Source organism: Crocodylus porosus, unplaced genomic scaffold (genome assembly GCF_001723895.1).
Source record: "Crocodylus porosus isolate Cpor-Errol unplaced genomic scaffold, CroPor_comp1, whole genome shotgun sequence".
Lineage (NCBI taxonomy): Eukaryota > Metazoa > Chordata > Crocodylia > Crocodylidae > Crocodylus > Crocodylus porosus.
Window position 1 is genome coordinate 5,571,623 of NW_017728929.1, and position 13,477 is coordinate 5,585,099.

Here is a 13,477-nt window from a genome sequence, read left to right on the forward strand (position 1 = left end):
TTTTTCTCTTGGCTCTTGCACTTGCGCGCTTGCTTTCCCTTTCTTTCTGCATGTTCTTTCACCGCATCTGATGAAGTGTGCTTGAGTTCACCAAAGCTTGTACTCTCTCTATACCTTAGTTAGTCTGTAAAAGTGCACATCTACTCTGCTTTCTGATTAACTTCAGATGAACATGGCTAAAGACCTCGCTGTACTTACTATCCACCATCCCTGCAAGTTGAACTTTCTCTGTTTCTTTTCCCTGTGGTGCTTCCAATTGAGGGTCTTAGTTCTCTGACTTCATTTTCATAATACTCCTGCAAGCTGGTGGTGGGGGTGGTATCACTCTCCTTTTGTATGCCAGGTTTAGAGGCTTAGGGATCACTGTCAAACATCAACCAATAGGGTCTGGTCTTTCAGAGCACTTGATGTTCATGTGCGTTTGTCTTCGGTTGCATTTCGGAGCACTCAAAATTTTGAAAATCAGGCATAGGTGTCTCAAAATGGGCACTCAGAAATTGAGGAACAAGGTAGCTCATGAACATCTTGGCTTAAGTGACTTGTCTGGCACTCTGCAGGATGGGTGAGAAGTAGAATCCAGTTCTCCACAATGCCAATCAGAAGGCTTTTTTGTGCATTCTCCTGCTCGGTTCACTGGCTACGCTCTAACTTCTGCAAGAGCAACGTGGTTTCACTAAATAGCAGCATCGCTCACTGCACAGCCCTGATTCGTGCTCAGGCCACAGTCAGCACTATGGAACCATGCTGACACCCCTTCCCCAGCATGGGTATCAGTGGGGTTGGGATTTTTAGATCCACAGCATAGTCCTCTGATGTGAGTTAACAGAGGAGCTGGTAACAGCATACTGGGATGATGGTCCCTGCTTCATTAGGCGTAAACAATTCACTATGGATTGTGTTTGTTTTGGTGTGTATCCAAGGGCTACATTGGGTGCCTTCTTACCTTAAAAAGATTGATCGTTATTGAGTAATTTCAACAGTGGTCCTTAATAATGCAAACCTACCTAATAAGAGTTAGATTTGTATAGGGCTAACTGAAAGATCTTGTACATCATTTACTTAACTCATTGTTGAAAATGCTTTGTTAATATTACAGTGCATACAGAAATGATTGTTAGAAGGGAAAGATCTGATGGGCATGTGTCTTTTAAAACTTGAGTAATTAAAATAAGCTCCTTTCACTTTTTATTTTTCTAGGAACAAAACTTTTAGTTTCTAGGTAACAAGTTTTTAGGAGTGAAGCTAGTGCTTCAAATCTTAAACTTAAAAAATATATATATAAGAAAGTGAGATTCCCCCCCGCTTAAATTTAAAGATTACAATGTACAAAACAAGTATACTTAGGGAAGATGCAAGTTCTCTGCAATTGTGTGAGAAATTAGAGAAGGAAGGAAGTCACTGTATTAAGAAGAGTGGAGGAAAGTCCCTGGGTTTTGAATTACACTCTAACTGGGAAAAAACCCTATGTACTAAACATAGTTTTGTTCCATCTTTTTTTCCAACTTGACTTTCTTTATTTTCTTGTTTAATGTCCATGAATTTCAAATTAAAATGCACCTACTTCCACAGAAGAGATCCTTCTGCTTGTTCACATGTAGCATCTGTGAACCAGGCCACTGTTTTAAGTCCAGTGTCCTCTGTCCAGCCTCTGCTTGAAATGTTGTTCATCCTCTTAGAGCAATCTGTGCTTGGAAGGCGGATGCCATCGGTGCAGGAGGCACAGGTTTTTCCCCCTGCACATTTTGTGGGACAATCAATCAAATGAAGGCATGGAAGACCAATAAAATGGCAGGATTCAGAAATCTGTGTTGGGGAACCCTGGAACTGATTATCGAAGTCTGACTTCTCATGTTCATTTGAATGAATTTTAAATTCTTTTCCAAATTTTTCTTTCATGCTGCCTGTTGGCAAAACAGGAATCTTTTGTGAGAAGTTCAAAGCACTACTGTAAAATCATTCCAGTAGTGTAATTAAATAGGTGCTTTTATAGTGGGTCACTACCATTTTGTTTTTATCTTCATTTAGTACTGAATCTTCTTCTATGTCCACCCCCTTGGAGCTACTTTGTTTTATAATTTGTCTCTCCTATGTTATATAGATACAAAGTGTGTTTCCTTCTCTTTACTGACTTGAGCCTTGATCCTGCAAACGTTTCTGCATGGGCTTAACTATAGACACACAGTATAGTAAATATGCTCATACATGCTGGCAGGATTGAGGCCTTAATTGTTGCCATCAGGCCATTATTTTCTCGCTAGTTTCTTACTAATCCTGTTTCTCAATAGATCAGAACCAGGCTCTTCGGCTTTGTCTTGGCAGCACAGGTGTTGGTGCTCAGTACGGGGCTATCTCAGCTCTCAGTATCAATAACGACTGCTCGAGACTTCTGTGCGGCTTTGCAAAAGGACAGGTAATTCTGATCTCAGAGGTATAAGAGTATCGGGGAAAGATGCTATTTAGGATGCATAACGAATATTTTTGTGCATCTCAGATTTCAGTCTGAGGGAAAACAGTCTCTCTTAGAGAGCTTTGCCTGTCTCCCAACATCTCTTTTCAGGGAACCCAATGACTCACATTAAGTTTCTCCTGCTTTGGTTTAAAGGAACTGTACTTTGCTGTTTCTGCCTTCTGCTGTTTTTGAGATGGTGTTGATTTAAGAAATTGATTCCAATTTAGGAGTGTTGAGCGTTTTGGTTTGATGATAGAAAAGCAGTTGGTTCCCAAAATTTAGCATCATTTTGGCTTATAAAATGAAAATTTGCTCAGGTTGCAAATTTCTTTGGAGTGCAGAAACTTTTGGTTGACTTTTGATGATTCAGGGTGGCAGGGAGTGCATCTTGTTTCAACTTGGCCAGTTTTTGTAGCAAAATGTCATATTGAAGGAAATGTGTTCTCTTTGTAGATCACTATGTGGGATCTGGCTAGTGGGAAACTTCTAAGATCAATAACAGATGCTCATCCCCCAGGAACAGCCATTTTGCACATCAAGGTAACAAGTTTTCACTATTATCATCTGTCTCCTTTTGTACAGTGCTTTGAGATCTACTGATGCTCTGTAAGAGCTAAAAGCTAATAGCCAGAGGTCTGTTAAATGGATGCAGATGTATACGTTATGCATTTTTAATTCTCTTGGTATTTTTTTTTCAGGCTGAAAAGCTAAATTTATAAAAATAACAGCAGCACCAGAGTTAAGAGGACAACAGAGTTTTCATTACAGCTCAAGTTTGTCCCTGCTCCATCCAAAAATCAGCAAAAAACTAGTGGCTTCAAAATTGATAAGTTAGGATCAGTTGAGAAGTTCGTTTATTTTTTTGTTTTCCTCCTGCCAAAACTGATAATGAATTGGACCAGGTATTCCTGATTTTTAAAACTCCTGAACACAGGACTTCATGAATGGGTGGTTTGTTTTTTGTGGTGTGGTTGGGGGTGGACTGATGGGCTATCTCTGTTTGGTGGGTTCTGTCTGTCAGGATGAAAGATTAACTGAAAGTCATCAAAGTTCAGAATTTATACATCAGAACAAGGTAGGCCTGCTGCAACTTTCTCACTCAGATAATGAACGAGCCTAAAGGAAACTTGCACAAGGAGTCACTCTACACAGGTGGGGCTGTTGTGCCCTTCAGCCCCAGGGAGAATGAACCCCCTACCAGCAAGAAATCCAGAACTCCCACTCATGTTCCTTGCCATTGGCAAGCATCTTGCACTATCTGACTTGGCTTAGGATAAAAAAAAACAAGGGGAAAGCCATCCTGGCCACCTTCACAGTCTTATCTTCTATCCGTGTTGCCTGTCTAACCCTTGTTTCAGCTAACAAGGGGCCCTTCCTTTCTCCCATGGTAAGTCTTAGCTGGGAAGGTGAGAACATGGAAGAGCCAGAAGCTGTTGGTCCTCTGTCACTCCAAACTGCCTCCCTGTCCCAGGGCAGACAGCAAGATGGTGACTTATTTAGACCTGTTTTGAAGCCAGTGTGTGTGGGGGAAACCGGGGTAAAAGTAAAAACCATAGAGAAAGGAAAATCATCTTTTTCTTACTGGCCAAAGCAGATGCACTTCCCCCTTTGCTCTCTTCAGTCTTCATAGAGGAAGCTGCATGGGGAAGAGGAGCAGACACCTGGTGGAAGGAAAAGGTGCTACTTAGTCTCTTTGAGTCCTCTGAGTCATAGTGGTGCTGGAAGACCTATTTGACAGTCCACTTTATTCAGGAAAAAAATATTCTGCATCTCAGACTAGGATACGATGCTTGTACCCAGGTCATGCTCAAGAGTGATTTACAGCATGGGCAACAATCAACCTATTTAGACTATATATTTTCTGCAGTCTTGCCACTGCAACATACAGTCTGGATATCCAGGAATTAAACTAAGCTGGGCCCATCTGATAACATGGTGGTGTCCACAGGTTCACTCTGACCACTTGATAGGGCTTTGTTTTTCTTGTTTCATGGTGAAAGACATGTCATGTGGGCTTCCTTAGCTTATAGGTTTGAGGCTTTATATCTTGCAGTTTCTCCCCTCTGTATGCCATATGAGAGGCTAAATCATTTCAGAGATGGAGGATCCAATAGGACTCTTCTTGTGGCTGCTCCTGTGTCCTGAGGGACACTGTTCTGTGAAGGGAAAGATCAAGTTAATCTCCCCAACTAGAAGGATATGCCTGTGAATTAAATCATGGATCTGAATGCAAGCGAAGTAGTGCGGGAGTCTTGGAAGATGATTGTTCTCTCTCTCAGGCTGCTCTTATAATGCTATAGCTGAGTATGGGCCAAGCCTTTTTGGCAGATGTGCCACAAATTAGCTCCGCATCCTCCCTCCATCCAGTCTGTTGCTCTGCTTTCTGCTTCCTGCCCTATTTGCTGCCATGCTGCCTGTCCCAATCTGCCATGTGCCTGGCACAGAGGCTGCCCCTGCCCATTGTGGCACCCATGTTGCAAGTTAGTCACCCTTGCTGTAGCGTAAGGCAGGGTCATTTTTGTCATGTTGCCTTTTCCCCTCAGGTTTTAAAATTGCCTTCTGTTAAGAATTGGTCACATGAAGCTGTAGTCTGGTTTGACCTCTGCAAGTGAATGGGGGTTGTGTGGAAAGAATATACTCATGAAGAGTTAGGCTTAATAGTAACATTCTTTAAAATGGGAATGCTTCCAGACGTACAGTATTTGCTTTATTGCAGTGTGTTTTTGTTGTTTTATGGTTTGCATAGAAAGCAATGACAATCCCATAATAATGTCTGCTGACTTCATTTGTAAGCATTTTTTATGGCCCTGGTATTTTATGAGAGCAAGTAACTGTTCAGTCATCTTGTTGAAGATCTCTTGGGTGTTGTACAGGATGAATATATAAACAGAAAGAATAATGTTCCTTATTTCGTTAAGAGATGTCGTGCAATTAATAGATAGAAAAACCTGATTCCACGATTTTTGTCACAGTTTCTTTTTGATTAGCTCAACCCTATCTCTTTCCTGATGTTGGTTTTAATCTAATTCTCCCTTCAGTTCACAGATGACCCGACCCTTGCGATTTGCAATGACAGCGGAGGCTCCGTCTTCGAACTGTCATTTAAGTAAGAGGATAGCCTTGTGGAAAAGATAGTGCTGAGTCAAAGATCTTGAAAGCCAAAGCAGAAAGGAAATAGTTTGAATCAGGAAGGCCAAGTTTGAGACTCCATCTGATGTAGCACAATCCAGCAGTGTCCCCCTCCTTCATGCTAGACTTTACACTGGATCAATCATTTGACCTTGCATTTGCAGTGGCATATGCATTTGAATTCAAACTGTGAGTGCAAGTAGCAGTAGTGCAGCAGTAAGCTGTAGTACCTTTCTCTCTGGCTGTACTGGGGACCCTGTTGGTACTGCCCAAGCAGCACTTGTGTCACTACCAGGGAGAAGACTGTCTGTGGTGAGGTCTGTGAGGCAGGAACTAGAGCAGACAGCTGACAGTAGCCCTAGGAAAAGTAACCTTTTCTTAGGGGCTCCTGGCAGTTGCTTTGCCCCTCTGCCCACAGTGCGGCTCACAGTTGTCCAGCCCAGGTCCCCAAATCCGATGGCTGGCTTAAACTTTAAGATGGGTCTTGGAAATTTCCTCTTTGCAGGGTGGAGGAGACTGCCACCGCTGTGGGCAGAGACAGGAATTGGGGCTTAGAGCCCAATGGGCTACTCTGTACATGGGAAAGGATGGTGGTGGCATCTGATGAGTAGCCAGGAGGTGCCAAGACTCTCCTGCTAGCAGAATTTCAAGAATTGTCTCTGCCTGCAATGCTGTTTGGAATGCCTTAAAGACCATCTTGAACTTGCACCAGGCATCATGACAAGGAGGGCTCTCAGTGTTTCTTTTCCTGGGATATATTTAGTGTGTAGTGTGGGGTGTTCTGATGCCAGCCAGCTGCTCATCAGGTTGATGGCTCTGCTTTCAGGAGAGTGATGGGAGTGAGAACCTGCGAGTCTCGATGTCTGTTCAGCGGATCCAAGGGGGAAGTTTGCTGTATTGAGCCTTTGCACGCAAAGACAGAACTGAGAGATCATCCTATTACCCAATACTCCCTGCTAGCAATGGCCTCCTTGACTAAGGTAACTGGTCTCTCATACAAGGCTTTGTGTACTATTCTGGAATGAATGACACACACAGGTAATCCAGAATGGAGATTTTAAATGTATTTTTGTAATTTTTTCTTTCGATGCAGATTCTTGTCATTGGGTTGAAGCCATCTCTGAAAGTATGGATGACTTTTCCATATGGTCGTGTGAGTAACCAGCAAACAGCTCCTTCCTCAAGTTAAGGTTACAAATCCTTCCTTGAGGGAAATGGGTGGATGTAGGGTGAATGCTGATCTGAATGTGTGAGGTGCTGTTCCTTTAGGTCTTTGAGCAATAGCCTCCATCTTAATCCCCATTGCCATAGCTCATTGTAGGCCTGAGTTTATTCCAGCTCAAGGCCTTAGGGGGAGCAATGAAGGTGCCTTAAATTGCCCCTCAGGAACAATAGTTCTGAGCTTTTCTGGGAAACATGAGCAGCAGGCATATGTAGGCTCCCTGCTGTTGGCTAGCCGTTCTAATGGCATGGGGCATAGATTGGTCATACCCATAGTGACACCAAGGCAGGGGGGCAAGCCCTCTTGTATATCCCCATCGTCAATTCAGTCTAATTCAGGACCCAAAAACACTCCACCGCTGTACTTGTGATTATTTTGTACAGTCCTTATGGGGCAGAGTTAAGGGTGTATAAGTGCTCTAACTATGAAGTATCCTACTTTTAATGGGTTTGCATCTGTTAACTTTAGAGTTGACTATTAATACCCTGGGTCTATAGGGGGCATGCATATAGTATAGTGCAGCATGCATATATTATAACTTTATTTTAACTTCTGATTGATCCATTATCACCGTTTTAATGAGATTTGAGGTTTTTTGGCAATTTATGCACGCCCATGAGAATCCCAGGTTTTTGTGGTCAGTGTTGCAGTGGAATGATCTCTGCTGCCAAAAGCCTACTCTTCCACGTGTTCTAAATGGATTCTTAAGTGCCAGAGTTGCGGGGAGTCACCACTGGTGCCAAAAGACTCACTTTTGACCTGGTTAATGTGATGTCAGAGTGGTGGTGAGGCTAATGAGCTGTGATGGATGGAACGGAATAAAACTTCCTTCTGTGCATAGTAGCATACACGGGCTGTTCTGTTTCTCTGACCTAGATGGATCCCTCCAGTGTTCCTTTGCTGGCGTGGCACTTTGTTGCTGTACAGAACTCAGTAAACCCCATGCTTGCATTCTGTCGTGGAGATGTGGTTCATTTTCTTTTGGTAAGTCTGGATAAAGTGTTGCCTGTCCTTTCAAGGAACTGCTTCCAGAATGCCTGAGCATCAACCCATTTGCTCCAAGTCAATGGAAGTGTGTAGTGCTGTCCTCTGGTTTGCAGGTTGTCAGCTCACCACTGAAATGGGAAAACCAGTTGGCCTGTTGAGCAAATAATGAACATGTATAGAATGACACTATTAGGCCTGCAGGGGTAGATCAAATGCTTTGTGACTTCCAGTTAAAAGAAGAAACAAGTTACGTAATGGTTACCATGAGGATTTTTTTTTAGTGTGTTCTCTCCAGATCCGTTTTGACCTTCCTTCACTGTACAGTTTGTACCCTGGCTTGAGGCCTGGTCCAGCTCCTGTTGAAGTCAAGGGGAGATGGATTGGCTTTTGGAGAGCACTTGAATGGAGGGCTGTGTGTGCTCTTTCCAAGCTATGGATCTCAAAAGATGTATGTCGAGGCAATTGATGGTTAAGTGCCATGGGAAACCCCCGGGTCTTGTGTCTCTGCACAGTTCCTACTCTGTGGCTCTTCTGTCAATTGTAGGTACTTGATGTCTTTTTTTATAAAGAGATCAGTCAAGCCCCCAAGGGAAAGACAGACTATAGCAAACAGTTTGTGGCCAGACTTCTGTTTCAAGCACTTCGTATTAAAAATGTCTGAAAAGAAATGAAACAAAAGACTATTTAAAAAGTCAAAAGACAAGAGTGTACATGTGTGACATTTGCCTCTGAAAGATCATTGCTTTGGGGGAGGAATGAATGTCCCATGCGAAGCCTGTTTTAGAATGCAGCCTCAACTGTGGAGCTGCTGAATGGCCATCTCTGTAATTGCTGACACTGCATACTCTGCCTATTCCAGGGGCCATGGATCTCTTTGGAATATGTTTATCTTCCCCGGTAAAAGTGTTAGGAGGCTTATTTCTCAAGGGAAGATACCGGGTTGGAAAAACCACTGAGCTTGAGCCTTTTTTTTTTTCTCATTTAATTCCATCATTAGGTAAAGAGAGATGATTCGGGTGCAATACATGTTACTAAGCAGAAGCAGCTGCATCTGCATTACGACCTCATCAATTTTACTGTGAGTATTGATTCTGGTAAACATTCTTCCTTCTGTTTCAGGGGAAATAACAGCCTCCAGTGTTAAGTGTTTGCCAGCATTCCTCAGCTTCTAGGAGTTTGTAATTTAACTCTGCAAACTGCTTCTAACAAATGTTACATGCTATTTTCAGGTATATAAAATGGTCGTTTGGATCTAGAATTTATGAACCAAGATGAATTTATTTGCTGTAGCTTTTCATAGAACACCACCTTAGACAGTCTAAATAATGGCTGTAGGTGAAGGAAAAGGTATGTGCAATGTGCATAGCATCATGCCAACTAAACTGCTCGTGCCATTGGTGAACAAAAGTTATAAAAGAAAAAAAAAAAGGTCTTTGGAAGGGCTTATGGAGTTAAATCTTTCTTGCCAAGTTTGAACTCTCAGGTATCAGTACCAAGTAGCAGTTCAGTTGTCACAAGAAGATGGTAGCATACTCTTTTATACTATGCCAGTCTTTTGCTAATGCATTGTCCTACTGTTTGATGTCTAACATATAGGAATGTACTCAACAACAAAAACATTCTAAAACTATTTTGTTAAATGATAAATATATAATATAAAATACAGTAATGGCAAGCTGAAAAGTTGTCTTTGCTAGCCTAGAGATGTAAGGCTGCCAAAAAAAAAAATCATGCTAAGAACAAATGAAAAGGCCTTCCCACTCTGCGGTTATGGTCTGCTGGCTAAAATTCAAAATATTGGGCTTTGAAGTTCCCAGGTCAGAGTTATTCTCTTCCTCTGATGCCAGTAAACATCTTTGGTCCCCTGTTCCCCTTGCAAGTGGTCAAGAATAAATTTTATACTTATAAAATAGTTTGGGATCTTCAGGTGTCTGGGAACAAATATTGTATGGAGAGAACGAGGTTTGTGGTAGACTTATTTCTAGACTAAAGGCATATGCTGCAGAGAACACTACTTTTTGAGACAGTTTCTGTGATAACTGGATGCTCCCAAGGAAGTCTTCTGGTTTTCACCTTTGTTCACATGAACTTGCCCTCCCACCCTAGAGTGGTTACAGATGCAAAACCCAGCCATACTTCAGGCATCCTGTCTAACAATGCTGTCAGCTGCTTCTAGGTTTTATACTAAGGATGTTCTGGGCATCTGTGATGCTGATAAGGGTGCATGTGAAATGTTTCTGGAGTTTGCCATGTGGTTTTTTCCCAGTGGATGAATTCGCGCACGGTGGTGCTTCTGGATAGCGTGGAGAAGCTCCATGTGATAGATCGCCAGACGCAAGAGGAGTTGGAAACCATAGAGATTTCAGAGGTTCAGCTAGTCTACAACAGCAGCCACTTCAAATCGCTGGCCACAGGGGGCAATGTCAGCCAGGCTCTGGTAAGGACAGATGGGTCTTGTAGCCTGCCAGTATTTCACTTACAGATTTAACGATATTTTCTAGTTCAAATGTGGTTTTAAATAGGAGAGGCTGGAATCATCTTAAAAAGGTCTTTAAAAAAGCTTGTTTCATATTGGTTTGCCCCTGAGCAGGTGATCCTTCAAGTCTTGCCTCTGCACATTCCCATGTGTAGGACATGCCTTTCTGCTGCCAAGCTTTGGACTCTTTTGCTGAGAAGAGGATACCAGTGTGGCCACGTGTTGGAGGTTATTGCCTCTGCACAGTCTTTCTGCGTCTCCACCTTTCCCTTTTCCAGAGCTGCTCTCTACAAGTTCTGAGATTGAAAGGAAGGGAGTCTTTAAAACATATAACATCAGCCTCAAACACTGGGCACTATAGGTGCTTCTTCTTCCCCCTTCACTTCCCTGAAGATTGTTAGAGCTCAGTAGTGTACTTCAGGGCATGCTGCCAAGTGGAGGTGTACAGCTCAGCACTCAGCCAGTCTTACTACAGAGCTGTTTTCCAGCAGCTGTTGTATCTTTGCAGTAATATCACCAGATCCCATGCTGGGCAGCGGTGGGCCAGTTTAGTATGTGGATGAGGAAGAAGTGAAGTGAGTAATGACTGGCAGACTACAGTCAAGGATGCTGTCCAGGTGTAGGCCCTATCTTAAGTTTTGCCCTATACTCTTAATGATCTCTGACTGGCTTAATCAAGTACACCTGACTAGAAGGGCCTTGTGCTGTAAAGGAGCAAAGCTAAATTGTCATTTCTCAGATAGTATTTTTCTTTTCTTTTCTTTCCAGCTACTTGCAGGGTCCTGTGAACAGGGTTACTGTCACTGCCAGCACATGAATCTAGACAGGGCTCTCTGTACTGGGTAACTTCTTCCCCAGGGAAGCTCATACTTAACAACTGTGAGCATGGTCTGGTTGCTGGACTCCACCCTCATTTCCATACTGGGTTTGGTGTGAGCTGCTGTCTCTTCTTGACCCTTGTGTTGAATTTCTTCATTCCTAAACATGCCCAAGGTTAAGCAAGACCATTTTTCACAGACCTCCTCCAAAAACACAAACAAAAGCAGCCTTGTATCAGGAGAAATTGTTTTGGTTTTCTTCCAGGCACTGGTTGGAGAAAAAGCCTGCTATCAGTCCATCAGCAGCTGTGGCAGTCAGATCTTCTACCTTGGTACAAAGGTAAATGTGGGTAGCCCTCCAGAAACATAATGTGTCTATGCTTGCATGCCATCTCAGGGAACTCAAAGTGGTATGGGTAGATGGGTGTCTAGCAGAAGTCATCCTCTGCCAAGGAGGGAGATTCCTCTCCCACTTCACTGGGGTATCCAGTGCCCCAAGCACTAGACTCCTATTGCTGAGGAAGCTGTACACCTGGGGCTGTTAAATGTGAAGGGTTTTTTGTGCAGGAACTCCACTGATGCATATTTTTATCTCCTAAATCCTTTCTGGTCTTGGCCAAGATGCACGGTGAAAGAAAGCCTATAGCAAGGCTAGGACTCCCTACTAGGTGCTACTTCAGAATAAATGTGTAATGGGTAAATAATGCCAAGTGAGGCTGAAGTTAACAACTTCCCCCTCACCCCAGCAGAGATGAAGTGTGAGGGAGGTTGGATTCCAATTTGTAAAGCAATAAGAGAAAGCTCCATGTGCTTGATTTTTTTTTTTTTTTTTCCCCCCAATCTGCCCCCTTTTACTTAGAATAGATCAATACCCACTCTTATGAGAACTCCTGGGAAACTGAAGCTGTATAACAGCTGGTAGGGAGTACTTCCAGCCTGTGGAGTGTAATTGTAGCCCAGATGTGTAACGTGAATCCTGTGGTGGAGGTGTACAAATCTATGCATTCTTAGTCCTTTACCTAGTCACCCATGAGAAGTTTCCTTATGCATTTTTTTTTTCCTCTCCACCTTTTCAGTCTGTTCATGTGATGACATTAAGGAGCTGGAGAGAGGTAAGTCAAAAGATTGGGGGCTTGCATATTTGAACTAAAATCAGTTGCATGCATTGTTCAGAAGTAGCTTGATGACAGGAGGAACTAATGCTCTAACCTCTAGAATTTGTCAAGCAAGTTCCAGGTAGAGCATTCTGAATCTGTAACTGCTACTCACCCTTATTTTCTGAGTACAGGTTTCAGCACAGCATGCCCTCAGGCTCCAGTCTATCATATGCGTGGCTGCTGAATAGGGATCATACGCATCTTCTTCACAAAGATGCCTTGCAATGTTTCTACCACTACTGAGTTGTAGTGAGGCAGTACAGGTTCAGGGTATTGTTATGCAGTATGCTGTAGGTAGCTATGAGTCACTAACCAGTTTGGGACATGGAACTGGAAGGAACCAACAGCATCAAGTCCCTAGTTGTTGCTGGCAGCCCATTTCATAGACTTATCAAGCTCACTCTTAATACCTCCTAGTTGAATACTCCTTACGCTTCTTCCCATCACTATTCCAATTGGAAAAGTGTTCCAGAACTCTGTTCTTCTGCTTTAACCTCCTAGTATCCAGCTTAAATTTGTTTCTGGCTAGTTTATACTAGTTTGGTTTTGTATTAGCATTATCCTTTAACTTAAATTAGCTGTCTTTCTCTCTTGGAGTTTATTTCCCCGAGAGTCTAACACTGAACAGTCCTATCCTACCTCTGCATTTGGTTTGCAAAGCTGCTCAAAGGTGGCTCCTCATAGACTAACTCTAAGAGATGCACAAGCTTTCGTAGGTTACAGTCTACTTTGTCACAGAAAGTGAGGGTGGAGAAATAACAGCAGCATGGACGCACTTTCCAGCTGTTTGGCCCTGGCGTGGGCACAGGCAAAATCCCCCAGGTTCCACCGACTGTAGAGGTGGGGCAGAGTCCCCCAGCTCTACCACCCTGTTCTGCATTATTCACTTTGGTCCATCCAGTTTCATTTTGTTTTGGGCCCTATCTAGATTAGTTCTTGACCATAGCATTCTCTCTTTTTCCTCATTTTCTTTTTATTTCTGTGGCTCTGCTGTTTGTTGTGGCTTTTTTGCAAGGCCTGGTCTCAGGAAATTCATATTTTATCCCTTCAAGAAGTATCTTTGTAGCTCTTTCAGGTCATATTTTGAACCCTTTTTCTGCTTCCTAGGCTGTTTGCCCCATCTCATTCTTGTGGTGACCATTCATCCAGTTAGGTCTACGTTTCCTCCCTCTGATGTTTTTGCCTTTGCCTGAACTGCACATTCCCAACAGCTTTTGTACCTTTGATTCGGAGATTTAA

At 42.9% G+C, this 13,477-nt stretch overlaps 1 protein-coding gene across 5 annotated transcripts in view; it reads left to right on the plus strand.

Moving 5' to 3' along the window:
* The window catches only part of VPS8 (VPS8, CORVET complex subunit), a 149,964-nt gene that overhangs the window by 26,651 nt on the left and 109,836 nt on the right, over nt 1-13,477 (plus strand). For 4 of the 5 annotated variants that reach the window (XM_019542951.1, XM_019542948.1, XM_019542950.1 and 1 more), the window contains 10 exons: nt 2,286-2,410; nt 2,903-2,989; nt 5,488-5,555; nt 6,405-6,558; nt 6,672-6,731; nt 7,677-7,784; nt 8,785-8,865; nt 10,054-10,224; nt 11,347-11,421; nt 12,158-12,193. In XM_019542951.1, the coding sequence (XP_019398496.1) occupies nt 2,286-2,410; nt 2,903-2,989; nt 5,488-5,555; nt 6,405-6,558; nt 6,672-6,731; nt 7,677-7,784; nt 8,785-8,865; nt 10,054-10,224; nt 11,347-11,421; nt 12,158-12,193 (965 nt within the window). Of the gene's footprint in view, nt 1-2,285; nt 2,411-2,902; nt 2,990-3,182; nt 3,352-5,487; nt 5,556-6,404; nt 6,559-6,671; nt 6,732-7,676; nt 7,785-8,784; nt 8,866-10,053; nt 10,225-11,346; nt 11,422-12,157; nt 12,194-13,477 lie in introns of those variants that run through there. The other variant, XM_019542952.1, reaches the window with a different exon arrangement.